The sequence below is a fragment of the Aulostomus chinensis genome, chromosome 9, assembly GCF_037954235.1.
Source record: "Aulostomus chinensis isolate RoL2024-O1b breed Wild chromosome 9, RoL_Achi_v1.0, whole genome shotgun sequence".
Classification (NCBI taxonomy): Eukaryota; Metazoa; Chordata; class Actinopteri; order Syngnathiformes; family Aulostomidae; genus Aulostomus; species Aulostomus chinensis.
This window is the reverse complement of record NC_141328.1, coordinates 25750729-25769028: the sequence shown is the minus strand read 5'-3', so window position 1 is coordinate 25769028 and position 18300 is coordinate 25750729. Positions and strand designations below refer to the sequence as shown.

General features: G+C 43.9%; 1 protein-coding gene across 2 annotated transcripts; it reads left to right on the top strand.

Moving 5' to 3' along the window:
* The first annotated feature begins 3847 nt into the window (after positions 1-3847).
* On the top strand, positions 3848-17943 carry plekhn1 (pleckstrin homology domain containing N1). Of its 2 annotated transcripts, none has more exons than XM_086214576.1 (16): positions 3848-4197; positions 5829-5919; positions 5999-6160; positions 7344-7424; positions 7944-8034; positions 10300-10433; positions 10847-10996; positions 12027-12107; positions 12214-12289; positions 12531-12676; positions 13308-13460; positions 14194-14430; positions 14921-15076; positions 15470-15697; positions 15918-15978; positions 17104-17943. In XM_086214576.1, exons 1-16 carry the CDS (start codon positions 4124-4126, stop codon positions 17286-17288), a joined length of 2106 nt encoding a protein of 701 aa, XP_086070702.1. In that variant the 5' UTR covers positions 3848-4123; the 3' UTR covers positions 17289-17943. The 2 variants fall into 2 exon arrangements, with proteins under 2 accessions (XP_086070702.1, XP_086070701.1); XM_086214575.1 differs by having other exon boundaries at positions 3849-4197; positions 15467-15697.
* Positions 17944-18300: the final 357 nt, after the last annotated feature.

Genomic DNA, 18300 nt, shown 5'->3' with positions numbered 1-18300 from the left:
GGTGACAGCACCGAAGTTTTGTTTTTCCATCAAAAGTTCACACTCCACTGAATTTTTCATGAAAACAAGTACACGTTTGCGGTCTCCGTTGGTTGATCTTAGCTGTCTTTAGTACGTTATGATTCTCTTCATGGGCTGATCTTTCATCGACTTATTCTGTCAGTCTGTTGCCATGTATTTCATCATTCATCGTTGTTGTTGTTCATGTCTTTTACAGCAGGTTTTTTTTTTAACAACTTGCTATTGTTGAGCCCCAAATTATATTTTGCACGGCAACAAAATGCCACTTAAATCTGGTTGTCAGAACATCATGACAAAACTTACCCATCAAGAGAGTAATATAAAACATAAAGTACATATCCGTTACAGCAAAACCAAAAATCTACAGTCACACTTTTAGCCCTGCCTATGATTTGTGGTGAAGGGCATGTGTTTGTCCTATTATGAAAGGAGAAATAAAAACTGTTTGTCTGCCATTGCCACAGCTAAGCATGAAATGAGTCTCAGTATAGGTTACTCAACCTGACACTATGATGCTCATTACGTGGTTGCCAAAATTGTTGCATGCCGTATAAATGGAGAGAAAATGGCCTGACACTGTATGATGCTGCATGAGAGAACGCCATGATCTAAAACATCCTTTCATAAGCCACCCTCTGGTTAAATTTAGTTTTAAATTACAACTTATCAGGAAGTTTAAAATGTCATGATTTGGACACCCATGTATTAGACAGACTGTATAAAAAGGTCTGTGGTGCTATTTGGTCAATATTAGCTCTGTTAGCATCTAGCCATCCATTTTTTACTGCTTATCCTGTTTAGGATGAGGTTAGGATACTTAGGAAACTGCTTATCCTAAACAGGATAAGCAGTAAAGGAACCTAACCCAGCAGCCTTCGGGTGAGAGGCGGGGTTCACCCTGGATGGGTCACCAGTCCATGGCAGGGCCAACACATAGAGACAGACAACCATTGGCTCTCCCAGCCACGCCTACGGTCAATTTAGAGTCTGGAATAACCTGGTCCCTCTTGATGTCTTTGGACTGTGGAGGAAGCTGGAGTACCAGAGAGAACCCACACAGGGACAGGGAGAACATGCAGACTCACCCAGAAAGATCCCGTGCTGGAGCCGGGAGTGGAACCGACAACCTCACTGCTCTGTTAACGTGAATATTAGCGGGACAAGCTCAGTGCTAACAAACATGTCAACTTACAAAAACTAGCAAACATTTTAATTTCGGAATAAATAAAACAGTACTGAAACATATAATCTAAACAACAGGTCATAAACTCCTAATTTTTTCCATATCTCGTTTTTTTGTTGTTGTTGGTTTTTTTCGTGAATGAATTTCATGCAGGAGCAAGTGAATGCAAGCACAACGTGAACTGAGATTAACTTCGTAAAGCCCTCTAGAATGATCTATAAGAGCTTCGTTCCCTTTCAATCGACATTTAATAATGAATTTAATGTTGACATGCTCATTAGTTCATACCATCTATACAATCGGAGACAGTTTTTTTTTTCTGCGCTCTTTTCGTTCTTCTCTTCTTTTCTTTCCTCTGTGGCTGATGCAAGGCGGAATTCTAGGAAAAGCGTTGCCATCCCAATCTGCAATCTCAAGTGGGAATTGGCTGTATGATGCACCTTACCTGAAACATCCAACTGAAACTGGGATGACGTAAACTTGAAAATCCCTGTATGTTTTCCCAGTTGGCTCCTTTCCTCATATTCAAGGAATACTGCCCCAGATGCATGAGTCACCAAGCTGTTTGGGTGTGTTATCAAGTCCACCGTCACGCTTTTTCCGTGATGATCCTCACCAAACTGAAACAGTGCCTTCACACAGATTTTGCTGAATTACTCTGAACACCGTGTAATCAGATGGATTACTTAGTGAAATAATCAGATTACTTTCAGCAGCTCCAAATCCGGCAGCTACGAGTGAGGGCTCACACACTGAAATGTTTAAAAATGAAAGGCCCAAGACTTAAAGGCCACAATTCAATTTGCCTTTGACAAGGGATTTATATCCGAGATATTCCTCCAAAACATGCCACCAAGTATCCAGTTTAATCCACACGACTCGCCTTTTTCCAACATTTGCATCTAAATGACATGCTGTGATCCGTTTGTGTGACTCAGCGTGTTTTTGGTGGTCATGACTTCAACCCTATGGTGTCTGCATGTTGTCAGTTTGTAGAAGTGTTTCATGTGATGCTTCTGCCTCCTGAGGAACGAGCTCAGTGCAAATCATGTGATATTAACCCAGAAATGGAGGCAAGACGAGGGACCGGCGGCCTGTGTTATCTGTCGGCACTTCATCTACGTGATAAAAGGAATTTGTTTTGTCTGCCACTTGCCGGGTTGTTTTATTTTATTTGACTACCACGTGAAGTTCAATCAGTACTACTCATTGATTACATTAGACCTACTTGACCTTGTCAAGGGCCTGATCAAACCAGATTTAGAGAACAATCGCACAGCGCGTCGAAGGCAGCAGGGTGACATCGACTCTGCAGTTGGCTGGAACAGATGGATGACTGTTGCTGCCTCAGGTGCATCCGTTCAAAGATCTGGTTCGGCAGGTTGGTATCACCTGACAGCCAACAGCGTGTGTTTGGTTTTACGTCTACGGCTGCACACAGTGACTTCATTTATGACTCTCGCGTCTGATTGATAAGACCTCTTGTTCAATGGAGGACGCAAAAGAAACACCACATTTTCTTATGTGAGTCACGTGTGGTGCTGACACAGTCATGCAATTCATTATAGAGTTAACAGAGGATGTTATATAGGAGGATTATCTTCAAGCTCAAAGTTCAAAAGCCTTTATTGTCGTTGTATCCTATACAAGATGAAGAGCAACTGCCTTTGGTGCAAAGGCTCTGGGCATAAAAAACATGAGATGAATAGAATATTTAAGAAGAACTGTAAATATATGTATATATTTGCAATTGCAGCAAACTATCAAAAAGTCAAGTGGAAAACATTATCTTTACTTATTAGATTCATCTCATTATCCTCACGTCTTCGTCAGTTTCACACCATGGTGACTGTATGAATCAAACCCAACACCTCTAATGTACAAGATGCTGAAAGAAGAAAACCTGAATTTACCCACCATGCATCATTTCTTTTTGTTACATTTTTTTTTTCCCTTGCAAAGATTAAATCTACATCGCGCAGGAACAGTTCTTTACCCAAAAAGCCAATTAAAAGTAGTTTTTAAAGAAGAAAGACATTCTGGTTCTTTTAGGCTTGATAAATTTATCAGGAAAGTTGTCACCATGAGGTGCTGCTATCTGATTCATCCTTTCACAGACTCCTTAAATGCAAATGGACCACTGTTTGCATGTATCTCTTGTGTCATGAAAATGAGAGCCTTAGACTGCACAAGTGTCCTCTTTGACGATCCTCCTGTTACACCGTGACTGCCCCAAAGCCAGAACAAGTCATGGAAGATCTTATATTCATTGTGTTGTTAAAAAAGAAGACGATACCCAAATCATTTTCCTTCTTTGGCTAAATAAAACGCAGCTTTTTTTTCAAAATTTGCACCAAGAACAGAAACAAATGTGACACTGATGTGTTTAAAGTATGTAGGACAATGATAAAAAAAAGAAGAAAAACAACACTTAAAGCTGCAAGCATTTTTCATGTCTGGACATGCCACTGGAAGCTCACGTCTTCCCCCTTGATTGACACAAACCATCCAGTGTGTTTAGTGACCGCTCGTTTCAGGGGCGACCCACAATGAGCTCCATTTGGCTCCCGGAAGGTGTGAAAAGGCACACTTCTCTCTGGACCCCCTGTCTTTGTTGTTCGGATTGATTTAACAGACAGAGGCAACTCACAGAAGGTGTGAGTCCTGCTGATTATTCACCACACAAACACACACACACACACACACACACACACACACACACACACACACAAACTCCACCCCTTTTACGCAGACACACTCTCACTGGTCTGACTATACAGCCCTCAGCCCGCCTGCTTCTCCCTCAGTACAACTCTGACTTCAGCCAGAACAGCACTGCTCTCTTGGATTACACTCATCCATCACAGGTGGAGGAGGTACAGTTCGTCTACAAGAGCAGGCCCCTCAGAGCCCACCAGCATGGGGAGCAGCATGTCATGTGTCCCCCAGCACAACTTCAGATTCTCCAGCAAGAGTTTTATCCGCAGGAACAGGTAAGAACAAACCAACTAGTCCAGGTACTGGTGTCTCAGGATTGTGCTCTACACGTGTCACATGTCATGCCCTTGACTGCCGTTTGTTATTTTAGACTCTAGTGTTTCAGCTGGAAGGAATTCTTGGTATTTCTCAGGGTTTGAGGAGTGGGGTGAAACAGAGGCTGTGAATTTTCTGAAGCCAAGGTCAGGATCAGATGGTAACACAGGATAGTCCGCGAGTCGTGCCTGAGTGGTGCCCGTCTGGCCAACGGTGTCAATGATCCAGTTACCATTTGCCTCCTCTTTGCATTTCTGTAAAGATGATCTGCCAGCTGTCAATGATTCCGGTTACCCTGCAAACCCAGGACATGACCCCCTTTATGATCTTGATGTGGGGCTGTAAAAGTTGTTTATTGATAAATCTGCTTTATGCTCTCTGCTTGTTGTGATCTGATCCGAAGACTTTGAAGATGAATAGCGCCGACAGACATGTATGGGTTCTAGGTTTTCTATCCGAATGGGTTTAATCCTCTGGGATTATATGCCTGGGCATGTTACACAGGGTACAGCTCACTCTGCTCTGCTGGATCACCACATCTGATTCCCATTAGCTCCGTTCTCCTGCCCAGTTCTGGGTGATGATTCAGGTTCTGGTTTTGTCCTGTAGCGCTTGGTTTTCAAATAAAAACGGTAGTGATGGTGGTGGTGGTGGTGGTGGTGGGGGGAGGGGGGCACTTAAAAAAAAAAATCCCAACGGCTCATGGTTGAATTGTGATACACCATCTAAGTTGGAGGGTTCGGCGCGAACAATACATTCAGTGTTCCAGTTTCCTGTGTTCCCCGTAAACTCTTTGTGCTCAGGTATTCCCCACAGAGGGTCGAATGCCACAGCAGTGACTGGAGAATGTGAGGTGTGTGAATCCACTACCTGTTTATTATCTACATTCCTCTTTCACTTTGTAGCCGCAGATTTCATCAGTGCAGATTGCATCAGCATGCGCGGTTATCATATCTGTCTCTGGGTCACAAAGTGGCCTGGAAGCATCAGTGAACGCTCATCGTCACTAATACCGACTGATGTTGCTCATGGACTTCCTGATTAGACAGAGCCTGATTCCCACCGTGTAGACAAAGCCCTGCCTTGTTGCTGTAAGGACGCTGGTACACGTATGTGCAGATAAGCAGATAAACTACAATCTGAGCTTGTAAAAGCAGTCCCTGAGCCTTATCGTTGCTCTGGGGGTGCTTCCTCATAAAGCCGTGACACTCATGGTAACAGATGAGGGTCATGCAAAACAAAGAGGAACATTGAATGCTGATTTTCTTATGCATATCCTGGCTATCTGACACACTGGACCTGATTGTTCTTATTTAAATGGCTGACATTGATAGAATGAAGACAAAGGAAGGAAGAAGCTCCGGTTAACTTCCATGACATGAGACGTAAACTGTGATTTATAGTTGGGAAAATCATCAGTGGGTCCAGCTCCTGTGTGCTATTTAGATTTGGGAGAAAGAAAGCTGATGTGTGTGGGACATCTCTGTGGATGATAGTGAACGCCCATAAACAGGAAATGTTCCTGCGTTTTGGAAAATGAGGAGCGGATGGCAAACATTAGTAACATTTGATTCTTGTCTCTTTTGAGCAGCAGTCGCCTGTTTCGCAAGAAGAATCCCCAAGAGGGACAGGAGAAGTCCAACAGCATCATCAATATCCTGTGCACTGTCACCCCACGGAAGGTGAGATAAATCTGAAGCGTCTCATTGCTTTTCAGTTTTCTCCATGTCTGTAGTTGACTAATGGAATGACCGGTTACAGGAGATGTCCCACAAAGACCTTCAGACAATAGAGAACATCAAATGGGACCCTCCGTTTCCCTACGACCCGGCCAGTGGCTGGAAGAAGAGCAGCATCAATGTGAAGAATTACGGCCGCATGATTCACAGCTCCAAAGTCCGCTTCCGTTTCCTCCACTGCCAGGTGAGCAGAGCAAATAAACTTCCCCATGACCCTGTGTTGAAATATCAAGGAAGAAACGGTGATCAAGGTTCCATTGTGGTTAATGAGGATTAAAACTATGACCAAGCCCACAATGACACATCACGCCTGTCATCCATCTGAGGCCTCATGAGTGTCAAAACCAACAGAACAGGTGAAGGGTAACAGGATGTTGCTCTGCAGCCGGCCACCAACGCTGAAACTGGCTGCTGGCGTTGACGTGATTGTGAATAATCCAATCAGTTTTCCACAAAGAGGACCGCAGCCTGTGTTGGGACACGCTCCCCTCTGCTGAAGTTGTGAAACACCTCTGGGAGAAAACCTCAGGGTAGAGAGAGAAGCTCTGATCCCAGGAACTGATAGAGGACACGCCGGCTCCACACGGTGGGAACCGCTACTCCTCGGGGTTGTGACACAACAGCTGTCGGATGAGAAGATTGATCGAGGGGTTGGCGTGCTCAGTGACATCACAACGGGAGAAGAACACAGTGTTTTATATCTACGAAATATTACCACAAAGGAAGGAAACGGGTTAAGTCTGTGTTGACAAAGTAGCGGTTGCTGCCAAAAAGACGATTAATCACACACTCTGTGGTTCGTGAGGAAATGTGTACATTTCTGAGAGTTGAAGGAATCGAAACGCTTAGATGATGCATGAATCAGCAGCTGAGACAGGAGCAAGATGTTCCAGGGTCAAGAACTGCTGCAGGAATCCAGCGGGCAATTAATCTTAATTAATGTTGCTCCTGGGGCTTTGATATGATTATTGTGACCTAGAAAACCGTTTTTAAAATATCTGTATTAAGAAAATTATAATTGCACAGACTTGCTTACACATTTTATAGAATACTGTGGAGAGACAAAAGAAGATAGAATAATAGAGAACAAGTACAGCCTCTCTCTCTCTCTCTCTCTCTCTCTCTCACACACACACACACACACACACACCCGCTCAACCTGAACGCTATGCATCAAAATTGTTTGGTGTATACTGTGATGATCAATAACATTATTTCGTTCTTTTTTAAGTGGGTTGTACTGATGGATGAAGCCACCTGTGGGTGTGGTTTGCAAAGGCATTTTTGCAGTTTTCTGGTTCAGCATTTATTCTCACGTTCAGGTCTAATTTTAGCAACTGTTTAAATCTTTTTTCTTCTCTCTGCAGGATGTGCACGACTGCTACCTGGATCTCTTCCAGACACACCTTCATTTTGTGTCCAACAACACAACTGGACTGACATACCAGGTGAGCTTCTTTTTTGTTTTAAACTCACCCAGTATGCAGTAATAAGCAGTCACATTCTCTGGAATATGTTTATGGCTTTAATGTCCCTTGGAGGCATAGTCTTACGTGATGTCATCGTACCCTTTGACACGTGAAGTAAGTTGTCAACCAGCAGCGTGTTGTTAGACAGAAAGTATGATTATGTTTCTTCACCTGTCTCATAAAGCATGAGCAGCCATTAATCATCACGGCTGTGTGTCTGTGGAGGCCTCAACTGCACGGGAGACAACGAAGCACCTGTCTGCAGCATTAGTCAGAATATTGATGACGGCAAATGCAGCGCAGACTTCAATACGTCACCATCTTGAGAGACTGATCTCAATGTCACCGTGCACTTTTTTTTTTTCCTCCTGTGTTTTTCTTTGAGCTGGAATGCTTAATCAAATAGAGCATAACAGCAAATGAAATGGAGCAGAAAGTGGGTATGACTGAGGGAATCCAAAGAAGCGTGACTGAACTTTTTGTGATTTTTGTGTGCAGGGAACTCTGCCTTTGAAAGAACTCACCATCTGCAACCTGCAGCAGAACTGCAACCACAGCCAACCTCAGGAGTTCGCCTTTCAAATCAACGGTAATTTGGGGAAACAAAAAGAAAAGACAAAAGTGGGCACCGAGTCATGGAGGGTTCTGCTCATCCGTTTTGGAGTTCTATCCATCGTGTCGTTCTCACGGATCCAGCAGGAAAACAAAGTCTTGCCTCATATATTTGTCCAATTTGCACTTCAGAGAAATTGCATCATACTGAATATAAAACATCACTTAGTTAAATAAAAGGGCTTGTGTTTAAAACAATATACTCTTAAAGTAAATTCTGCTTGAGGCAATGACAGATTATTTAATTTACTACAACCTGAAAATACCCTGTTTGGATGTGTATGATCCTAACCTTTTGGAATCTTGGGCTTTATTTTTGGAATTCTGTCATTATTCCTTTAATAGAAAAAAAATGGTTAAAATATCCCCCCCCCCCCCCCACCCGGCACGATCAGTATCACCCTTATGACCTGAAAATGATTCAAACCGTTTTCATCTATCATCGATTTGATTGTTAAAAAGGAGCCCTTTAATCTTGCTGAGATACTGCCTGTTAACTGGTTCTGTTTCATATTAAGGGTTGAGATTTTTCACCAGAAATGAGACAAATACACTCGCTATACTTTTGTTTGTTTGTTTGTTTTTGTTTTTGTTTTTTTTTTTTTTGCTGTGTGCCGGTTAACTTCTAAAAAGGAAGAAGGATGAACTAAAGCAATGGTCATATTATCACGATTTGATGGCCATGAGGAGACGGTTCTGCTGCCGGTGGTCCGCTATGTTTGTCTCTCTCATCGATGACAAAGTAAAAAATACACTTTGCTTAAAAAAAAAAAAAAAACGGCTAGAAACCACGTGCTATTTTCAAGCTGCAGCATTTTCTATGTTGTCACATTCCAGTGATTCAAAGGTGCTGGGACCCTCTTCACCTCCACTCAACCCCAAGACTAACTAGAGTTGGGCCCCCTCTACCCATGGTCAGGGGGCCACACCAGCCCCAGCTTATTAGACAACAGGTGCACTTCAGCTTGGGCCCAGCTGTCGTGCCGATAAGCCCTGCTACTGCTCTTAGCCTTGTCACTGCCGATAATCTATGGCGCATTCCAAAAGCGAGCCAGGTTAATTCCTGGTAGTAATACCGCTTCACTTTTGAACTTTGAATAGACAGAAACAGATTTATTCTGGTGTAGATATAAGCTGCTGTACGGACTCAAAGGATTTGGTCTTTGGCTGGGAAGCAAAACAATCCGCGATGTTAGGGATTAATGTAAAATTACCAAATAAAAGACAAATCCCACTTCATCAAAGGTCCCTCCCAAGCATGAGAAGCCTTCTATGTTTATATTTTTCTACTGATATCTCGCTGAAATTCGAAACACCTCTGCTGTCACAATATTGACACTCTCCCTTTCATACTTGACTTTGCAATTTCCCAGCTCGGGCTTGTTATCTTGAGGTATTGTATTTCAGCAGTTTGAACCTCTGTTTACCTGACGGGAGGTATCACTGACGGGAAACATGTGGAGGAAGCGTGACAGAATTCTGAGTCAAGTGAGATGTGGAGGTTTCCTCTGCGAGACCTTCGTCTTCCTCACGCTGAGCTGAAAATATGAATCAGCTTTAGTGGTGCTGGTGAGTTAGCGAGTGACAAAGCAAAGCGTGGATGGGAGGGTCTGGATGAAATTCCCGGAAAACCTTCACGTGGTTTGAATTAACGCTGCTGTGAATGTTAGATAATGGCAGTTCATTACTTTTAACAAGAGTTAGTTAGAGACCTCTGTAAACTGAGGTTCAGTCTGAAGAGTTTTCACTTCACTTTTCTTGTTTGAACTGTGGGAAAACAGGACTTTTAAGGGAGTTTTATGATCGAGGTGTACAATTAAGTGCTAGTATGAATAAGATGAGTCCAGATTGGCGGCGTATGAAGGCGCGGGCTGCAGTTCCTGACCAGTACAGTTCAAGCCACTGCGCTGGAATGAAATAGCCATCTCTGCTGTTTATCTCTGGAATGTGCCGGACTGATAGAGGGAGATTCCAGATCTTTTCATCCCGAGTCCTGTTAGTTCCTCCTGGGTGCTCGGTTTGTGGGAGTGAAGAGTCCTGCTACATGCCAAAGGAAGCAGGTCAAGGGGGGGATCTAATAAAGGTCTTAAATGTGGTTTAATGTCGAGAACATGTGTTAACCTTCACCGCGCTGAGTTCTCAACACCAAAAGATTCATGATTCACCACCATGTCAGAAAGTTTTCTGGAAAAAATGTGTCACCCCTTTCATTTGTTGACTTTGTGACCTTTGCCCCTTGCAGGTGTCAGCCTTAACCCCATCATTGTTTATTGTGCCAACCAAGAAGAAATGGACCTATGGTTTGGCCTGCTTAAAGAAAATATTGAGCTAAATGGAGGAACTGCAGTTGCACCTGAAAACTACACCAGAGTGAAGGTGAGTTCTTTCCCCAAACAAAGTCTCTGTATCTTCACTCTAGATGTTTTATCAAGGTGCATTAAAAAAAATTGCACGTTTATTGCAACACAAAAAAGATCCACGTGAGCAGCTTAGCTAGGAAAATACTTTGGACAAAAGCATGTCTGAAGAAGCAGGATGTGCATGAGCATGTAGATGTGGTGAGTCAAGTAGGTCACTGCTGGCTCTCCCTGAAGGCTGGAGACGAGGGAGCGGCCTTGACCGCACAGCAGCCTGCATCAAACCAGTTCTCACATCTGTACTGGTTCAAAGTGCTGAGTCCACAACCACAGATGGGGACGTGGGTGAAAGACAGGAACCTGTAGATGTGTCAAACTAAACTCGTGAGCTCACTTCCTTCTGACTTTCATTATTTGCCGTTTCTGTTGTAGGTAAACCAGCAGAAGACGTCCGAGGGCAAAGAGGAGCTGAGGAACTCGGTCAACAGAGAGCCCATCTATGAGTGGGAGGGCTCACAGCGGGATAGCCTGGGCGCCATTGCCTACGTTACAAAAGTTCGACTGCAGCACCTCCCCTGTCAGGTACAACATCGCTCCTTCATATCTGAGTCACAGGACTATTTATGGAAATATACAGTGCATGAGACTGTAACTCTCAAAACAGACATGTTTTCTAACCCTGGGAATTTTTTGACTTGGGTAAAATGCAGGATGACATCAGCTGTCGGCAGGTGACTCACCTCTTTCTCTAAATTGTGCAACACACGTGATTTCAGGGGCCAGAGAAAATGGAGGCGTCCATCTTATGGAAAAACGTAAATCTCCAAATACTTAAGTGACCTGTATTTTCCTGTTGAGGAGTAACACTGCGTCAGAAACTCACCAACTCAAACATGAGCATGGATAAAGGATGCTGACACAGCTACATGTCACATCCAATAATAAAAAAAAACAACCCAGTCGTCCTGTCATGACTTGTGTGGATAATTGCAATTAATTCTCTGTGGGAAACAGTGGCAATCCTATTGAAGTGAGAGAGATTTAGGGCCTGGGTGTATGAGAGGCATTTGCCCAGCTCACGCAGTGACTCGACTCACCTCACAGCTGGAATGTCAGCTGTCTCTATGGACACACCCTCCCAGAGGGAGAGGAAATATAAACTGCCGCACCTTGAAATGGCCCTTCAGCCAGTTTGACTAAAGGTACTGGGAATCAGACTCAACCTTTCAGGTTCTTACAAAGGATAAAAACTAGTCTGAGCAATTTAGTTTTACTTGCGCACGGCCAAGAACTTAGGGGCTTCATGTCTCACGTGTCTCCATTCTGCCTTAAAAAAAGAAACCTTTGAAAATTGAGATAAAAATTGTTGTATTGGTTTTATTTTCAAATAGAAATATGTTTCTTTTAACCTGCTCTAAAAAAAAAAGAAGAAAACAACATCTCCGCGAACAAGTAATCCCACATGTTTAAAAAAAACAAAACAACGCCCATTCAGTAGGTTTTTCAGTGATGGTGAAATGATGGTACAACGGAAATGGAAAGCGGATGAGAAAAGTATGAATCCAGCTATGTGGCGCAGGCGTTTCCCTCACTCGTGCTCTTGTGTCCACAGGAGCAGAGCGACAGACTACTGGTGATGTACCCGTCGACGCTGATCATCCTATCAGAGGAGAACGACGGGCTCTTCTACAAGGTACACTTGACCTCACTGAACCCCTCCCGTGACCTTATCTATGTGTGTATTTAGTACATCCAGGGTTCAATCAGACTGTTGTGTTAAAGCGTCGCTATGATTACAGGGAAAACTTCCGCTCAACATGATCACCGTGACCACGCCCTGCCAAGACGTCAAGCCCAACACATTTATGATTGAGGGTAAACACACTGAATCACTCCTCTCTGGCGTTTCTGTACGCGAAAGAGTTTTTAATGAGTCTACATTCTTATGCACGCTCCCGCTAAGGGGGGACTTTATCATGAATCCGCTAGCGTCACAAAGTGTAACCCTCCATGAATGAGCTGGTTTTATCCTCAGTGAATGGTGATCTGACCAAAGCACATTCCAGTGAGTGACTGGACCGAATGACAAGCTTTGTCCCCACCCCCTTCCTCCTAGGGAAGCTGATCAACCCCATAGTGGTGTCCTGTCTGGATAGGGCCGAGTTCTGTGACTGGATCCAGCATTTCAAAGCTGCTGATGTTCCAGTTCTCAGCCCCCCGCCCCCAGTGTATGACATCATCTACACCCCGACGCACAGAGAGGTGAGCCCCGCCCTCCTTGGCTGAAACAGTCAAAGTATTCACAGCTGCAGCTGATCCATAACTATCAAGGCAGACTATCTCCATCTGGTTGGTAACTGGAGGGAATTTAAGGATGAATACAAGTGAACACAGAGCAAGACAATGCAGCTCAGCCTCTTTTGTACATTGAAGCGATACTTCATTGAAAAATGTTCTCACAAACAGGTATCTTGAGCTCGCAAGAAGTTTTTTCCCTCCCACGTCACGTGACTCTCGTATTCAGAGAGAGAACCAGCCACCTATATTCAGCTTGAAGCTAATGGCTATGAAAGACCTCAAAACAGGAAGGTTTATAATCTGTTTTAGATCAAGTCAAAGTGTTTGTTGATTACTGAGTGTGTGGTCGGATGAAGAAGATGTGGATTATACCGGATGACGTACAGGACAGTTTGTTTGGGCGCTGTTGTTAGTCGTCATCTGCCATTAGCGTCAAGCTAAATATACGTGGCTGTTTCTTCCTGCATTCTGAAGTCAAAGAGTTGATGCAGGAGAGAAAATAAAAAGTGTATTTGTAAAAAATAAAAGCGATACAGAAACAAAAATGTAAGGTTTGCTGATGTCATCATGTGAATCTACGCCATTTCTGTCTCAGGCTCCACAGTTTGACAGGTGGAGTGGAAACAGTCAAGGACGCTCCGACTCCTCAAAGTTCAGCCAGTCGCAGAGTGGACGAGGGTCCTACAACCTCCAGTTACCCATTCATGAAGACAACCCTCTGTCCCCGGGATACTCTGAACCCCTCTGTGTAAGTCAGCAGGTTGCTAGCACTCAGACTAATAAACTAAACGCACACACCGACAGAGCAATGTTTGCTCAAACATAAATATATGATCAGGTAGTTTTACATCAATGAAGAAAACTCTCTTGTTTGTTTTGGAGGAGCAGAGCTACACAACTTTTCAAAGTTAATAATTAACACACCGCTCCTGTTTCAGCTACAAAGGCTCGGGTGATAAAGCTCAAGCCTCACAAAGACACTCACACCCACCCAAATACACACCCACCCACACACACACACACGTACATGCGTGCGGGAACATTATTTAAAAACAACTTCTACGTAAGTATGAAGCCCTTATATGCTGATTCAGCAGGGAAAGTTTTGCTTGTTAACTTCACAAACTTGAAAAAATCCTGCAGCTCTTGACTTTATCAGGACTTCTGACGATACTCCCTCGGCAGAAGTGCTATGTAGGCTGACTGCCTATCCAATTAGCCTTAATTGGAAAGGGCTCAGAGCCCAGCAGACATGTTGTTGTTCAGCCTCTGACCTGTTCAACCACTCCTCCAATTAAATTGATGAAGATAAATTTCATCCAATAAGAAACAGAGGGTTAATAAAAACACAGAATGATCCAGAAAACTATTGGTGATTGGAAAAATGCACAATGTATAATGTTGGGTTTACTAGTGCTCGGTGGTTCAAACATCACTCACGGTATAAAGTCTGACAGTTGCCATGATTGTTTTCTCTACAGTACAGCTCCAGCCGTCCGTCCTCAACTGAGACTGCCCGCCTGGGCAGCAGGACCAACAGCGTGTCCTCCCACACCAAGCCTGACCTACGACCTTTGTCACTGCGCTACTCCTCCCCGCAGCGCAGCTCCTACCTCCAGCCTGCAGAGAGCTCCATGAAATCTCAGATCTACAGCACGCCCTACTCTGCCCTGCACCGTGCCAGCCCACAACGCCTGGAGAAAGCCCCGCTTGTCAAGGTAATAACTCAGTCCGGCGTATAACTTGATAACTGAATATTCCCTGCAAGACTGTTGACTTATTTTACATGTCATGTGTGCATCAACTAAAATAGACACACCGAGCAGAGGGCTGAGATGAATGATGATGTATATGTGTTTATAAATGAGGTTATAGATGTTAAAAGACACAATGATTCATCAACAAAACACTGTGGACGGCTTTGCAGTTGTTCTACACATCACTTACAGCTGACAGATTATTTGTGAGGCAACAGGTTGCTGCCACAGCAGCACTGCTGCAGATCATGTCTGGCTATAGTCCAGAATCTCTACTTGGTAATTGGATCCTGAATCCCAGTGTGGCTTATGTGATCGCCTTGTGAACCCTCCGAGCGTGAGAGGGAGAGAGAGACAGCTAGAAATATAGATACGAGAGTCGGAAGCTGGAGATAGACTTTCCTCATCACACGGTGTTTTAAACTAACCCTGAGATCTGTTTTGTGATTAGTCAAACAGCTGGAGCACCCCGCAGACATCCCTCAACTACGCCCTGGGTACCCCACAACGCCACTCGGACATGTGTGCACCCCGTCAGCCCTTGTCACCCCTGTATGATGAGCCCTGCAGCCCTGAAATCTACTCCCTGGATGAGGCTGGGCCAGTGGTAAGAGGGTCAAAGATACTGGATCTGTACTTTCAAGCAGTGAAGACACATGTAAACATGTATGCAAGCGAAAGAAGTGCAGGGACTCTGCAGCAATCAGTCACAGGTCTGCATAACTAAGCTGATCCCTAAACATGTTCACACTTCGAGTTCATGCATATTTACCCTGATTTCATCTTTAATTTAATCTTTCTTCATCTCAAACCGTCTCATAGCGAGATTTATCATCAGGCGATATTTAGAAATCACTTGTTTCACTGTTTTGGTTAAATCACCACAAAAAAGTGCAGTTTCCAGTTGTCATATATACAAAAAAATCAATATTCATGTGTGATTAATCCAAATGTTTGATGCCTGTGTTAACATGTTTCCTCCTCCTCTGCTCATCAGCAGCAGAACAGGCTCGACGTCCAGCAGCAGGCCCCCCAGCTCCTACCCTCGTCCTTCCAGCTCTGCACCCCTCCCGTGGGCAGGCGCTGCAGGAGAAGCCTGGTCCTGACTGTCACCCAGGGACAGACTTTGGAGCTGGAGATGGAGACTCCTCAAAGCCAAGCAGAGAGGAGAGCCGAGGCCGTGTCCAGGCTAAAGCTGCTGCCCGCACCCAGACAAGGTCAAGAACAGGTGAGAAACGCAGGGCTCCTCATCTCCCAGGACACTCCGGTTCCTGGAATGCAGCGGCGCAACACGCAACACTGCATGGCAGCACAATGTGTGTGTATATTTGTGCTGCAGGTGATATTTGAACAGGTGCAGATGAAACAGATACAACAGCGAAGACAAGAATGTTTGTTATTGTTGATCATAGGAAGTAATTTTCTCTTGTTTTCACATCTGATGACAGGTACACCCCAGGTCAAACTCTGCGATGAACACCTCCCAGATGTCTTACGGTTACTCGCCAGGTAGGGACTGGATTCATGCTTTCATTCTCTTCTCTGGGGTGAAGACAGGAGGGCAGCAGGGTGTCGATGGGTCCACAAGAAAGCCTTCAAAATCTTACATGCTATGTTATAAATATTTGGTAAAAAGTAATTAGTAGTCTTTACTTTGAGTTTGCAGGATTTCATTGCCACGGACACTTGATCTGGTTTCATTCATGCAACTTAAATTTCTTTTCGTCAAAATGAGTCGAGCTCTTTTTCAATCTTTTTTATATCTGCTCAACCTCAACCTCAACCCAGCTGCTCGAACAAGAGAAATATAATCTGTCATAGGAGTCATTTGAAATTATCTTGAAAAGGTTTTATAAAAAGCAATAAAGTGGTACTTGTAGACATCCTGTTCAACGGTTTAAAGTAAACATATTGGGTTTCATAAAATAAGATCAGAAGAGTTTTCATCCTGTCAAAAAAAAAAAAAAGAGTAGAGAGAGAGGGAGTAGGTTCACCATGTCATGGCGAAATAATTTCCCTACTTCAAACAATGGCGGCTCGTTAAAATCGCGGCTGCAGCATCATATTTCCTCACAAGAGTTCTGAGAGCCGCCTACCTAAATACCACCAAGGACACAGAGAAATGCTCGCACTCCATTAACCCAGAAATGAAACACGGTGTGCACGTTGCACTGATCGATCTCTTGGGTCCGTCGGCGAAGCTTAGCGGCTAATTGAAAGTGCAGGAAATGTGCAAATGAAATGGAATGTAAAAGTTTGAAACGTTGTTTGTGCAGACGTCCCTCGTGGAGGACACGGTTCCTCGGACTGGACTTTCACTGTTATTGACAGCACCCAACTGTGCGGGGTTACAATCTGTCATAACGTCAGGCTCGTGTCACATACGAGCTGAAGCACAGAACCCACTTTTTTATGGCTTTTCTCTCGGCAAACTCGTACCACGAGCAGGTGTGTGAATAAAAGAGGCAAAAGCAGACGGTGTGGTAGTGGCATGCTACTGTACAGGTTTTACTGTATAATAATAGGCTGGAACGAGGTCGACACCACATAAAAGCATGTTGGGACTACGGGGAGGTTTTGTCTTCCATTGTGTGCAACTAGAAACCCACAGTGAATCTTCTCTCGCTCCCACAGATCATCATTCCTACCTTGAACCCACAGAACCAGATGACCAGGAAATGGACTATGACAACATTTGGGAGTACAACTGTGATACTGGAATGATACCGCCAGCGTCTGGAATTTCGACACACTGGACAGGATTAGACTTTGGGGCCAGAGGCCTTGGTGCCATGGCAACCCAACTGAGATGGTCATAAAACAAAACAATAGCCCGGCACTCGTCTGGACGTGTGCAAACAACAGATCCGTATCAGAGGGATAATAAAAACCAGCTATCACAGCGTGGGTTTGCCCTGCTGCTGCGTACAGTAGGAAGCAGCTAATCCACTCAGCTGTTTGATGTTGGGCAGCCGGGCAGAGCACCAGCGAGCGCAGGTATGAAGACAAACAGGCGAAAAACACCAAACAAGATTCAGCTGCCTGATATGTAGCAACCATGGAAGAGTGTAAATAATGTGTAGTTTTTAATCTTATTTTTGTAGTGTCATATCTTTGCACTGTCAAAGGTTTCATATTGAGTGCAAAAACCCTATGTTTTTTATTTAAGTATTTTATAACATCCTCACTTGTGAATCTATTGTTTTTCTCTTTGTGTCGACTTAAAGCTAAAAAAGCATTCCATCGAGGCTTGTTGTAGAAATGGATGTATATTTTTGTAAATGTTGTACATTTCATGCATTCTGCTACGCTGTCTGAGCAAATAGAAGTAGTTTCAACTGGCTGCCTTACAGGTGCTTCTTCTTCCTTCTTCTTCTTCTTATCTCTGCTCCAGAATAGCTGCGTGGCTTCCTTTGTCACATTTGTTTGAGGTGTTTATTTATATTTCAAAATAAAACTGGAAAACCGAACCAATGTGTTTGCAGTATCTCTAATTTGTCTTATCCTAATGATATATTTAATCCTACGTGGGCCGACACACGACAACACTGACACATTATTTACTTTTTAAGACGATATGGCGAACTGTCAGCAAGCAGAGTGTTGCAAACTGTTGCAATATTAATATGCTAGCATGAACATATTTATATGACTATAATATGACCATAAATGATTACATTCTCATCTGATGCTTTCAGTCCAACGTGCTGCCGGTGCTTATAAGATCAGATAAGATAAGACAACCCTTTATTCGTCCCACAGTGGGGAAATTGGCAATGTTACAGCAGCAGAAACAGAGAAGTAGCAACAGAAAAAGTACAGAGCAATAAA

Coding starts and splice junctions, on each gene's coding strand:
- plekhn1 (XM_086214575.1), top strand. CDS start 4,124: ATGGGGAGCAGCATGTCATGTGTCCCCCAGCACAACTTCAGATTCTCC. Junction 4,198..5,828: donor AGTTTTATCCGCAGGAACAG/GTAAGAACAAAC, acceptor TCTTTTGAGCAG/CAGTCGCCTGTTTCGCAAGA. Junction 14,431..14,920: donor AGAAAGCCCCGCTTGTCAAG/GTAATAACTCAG, acceptor TTTTGTGATTAG/TCAAACAGCTGGAGCACCCC.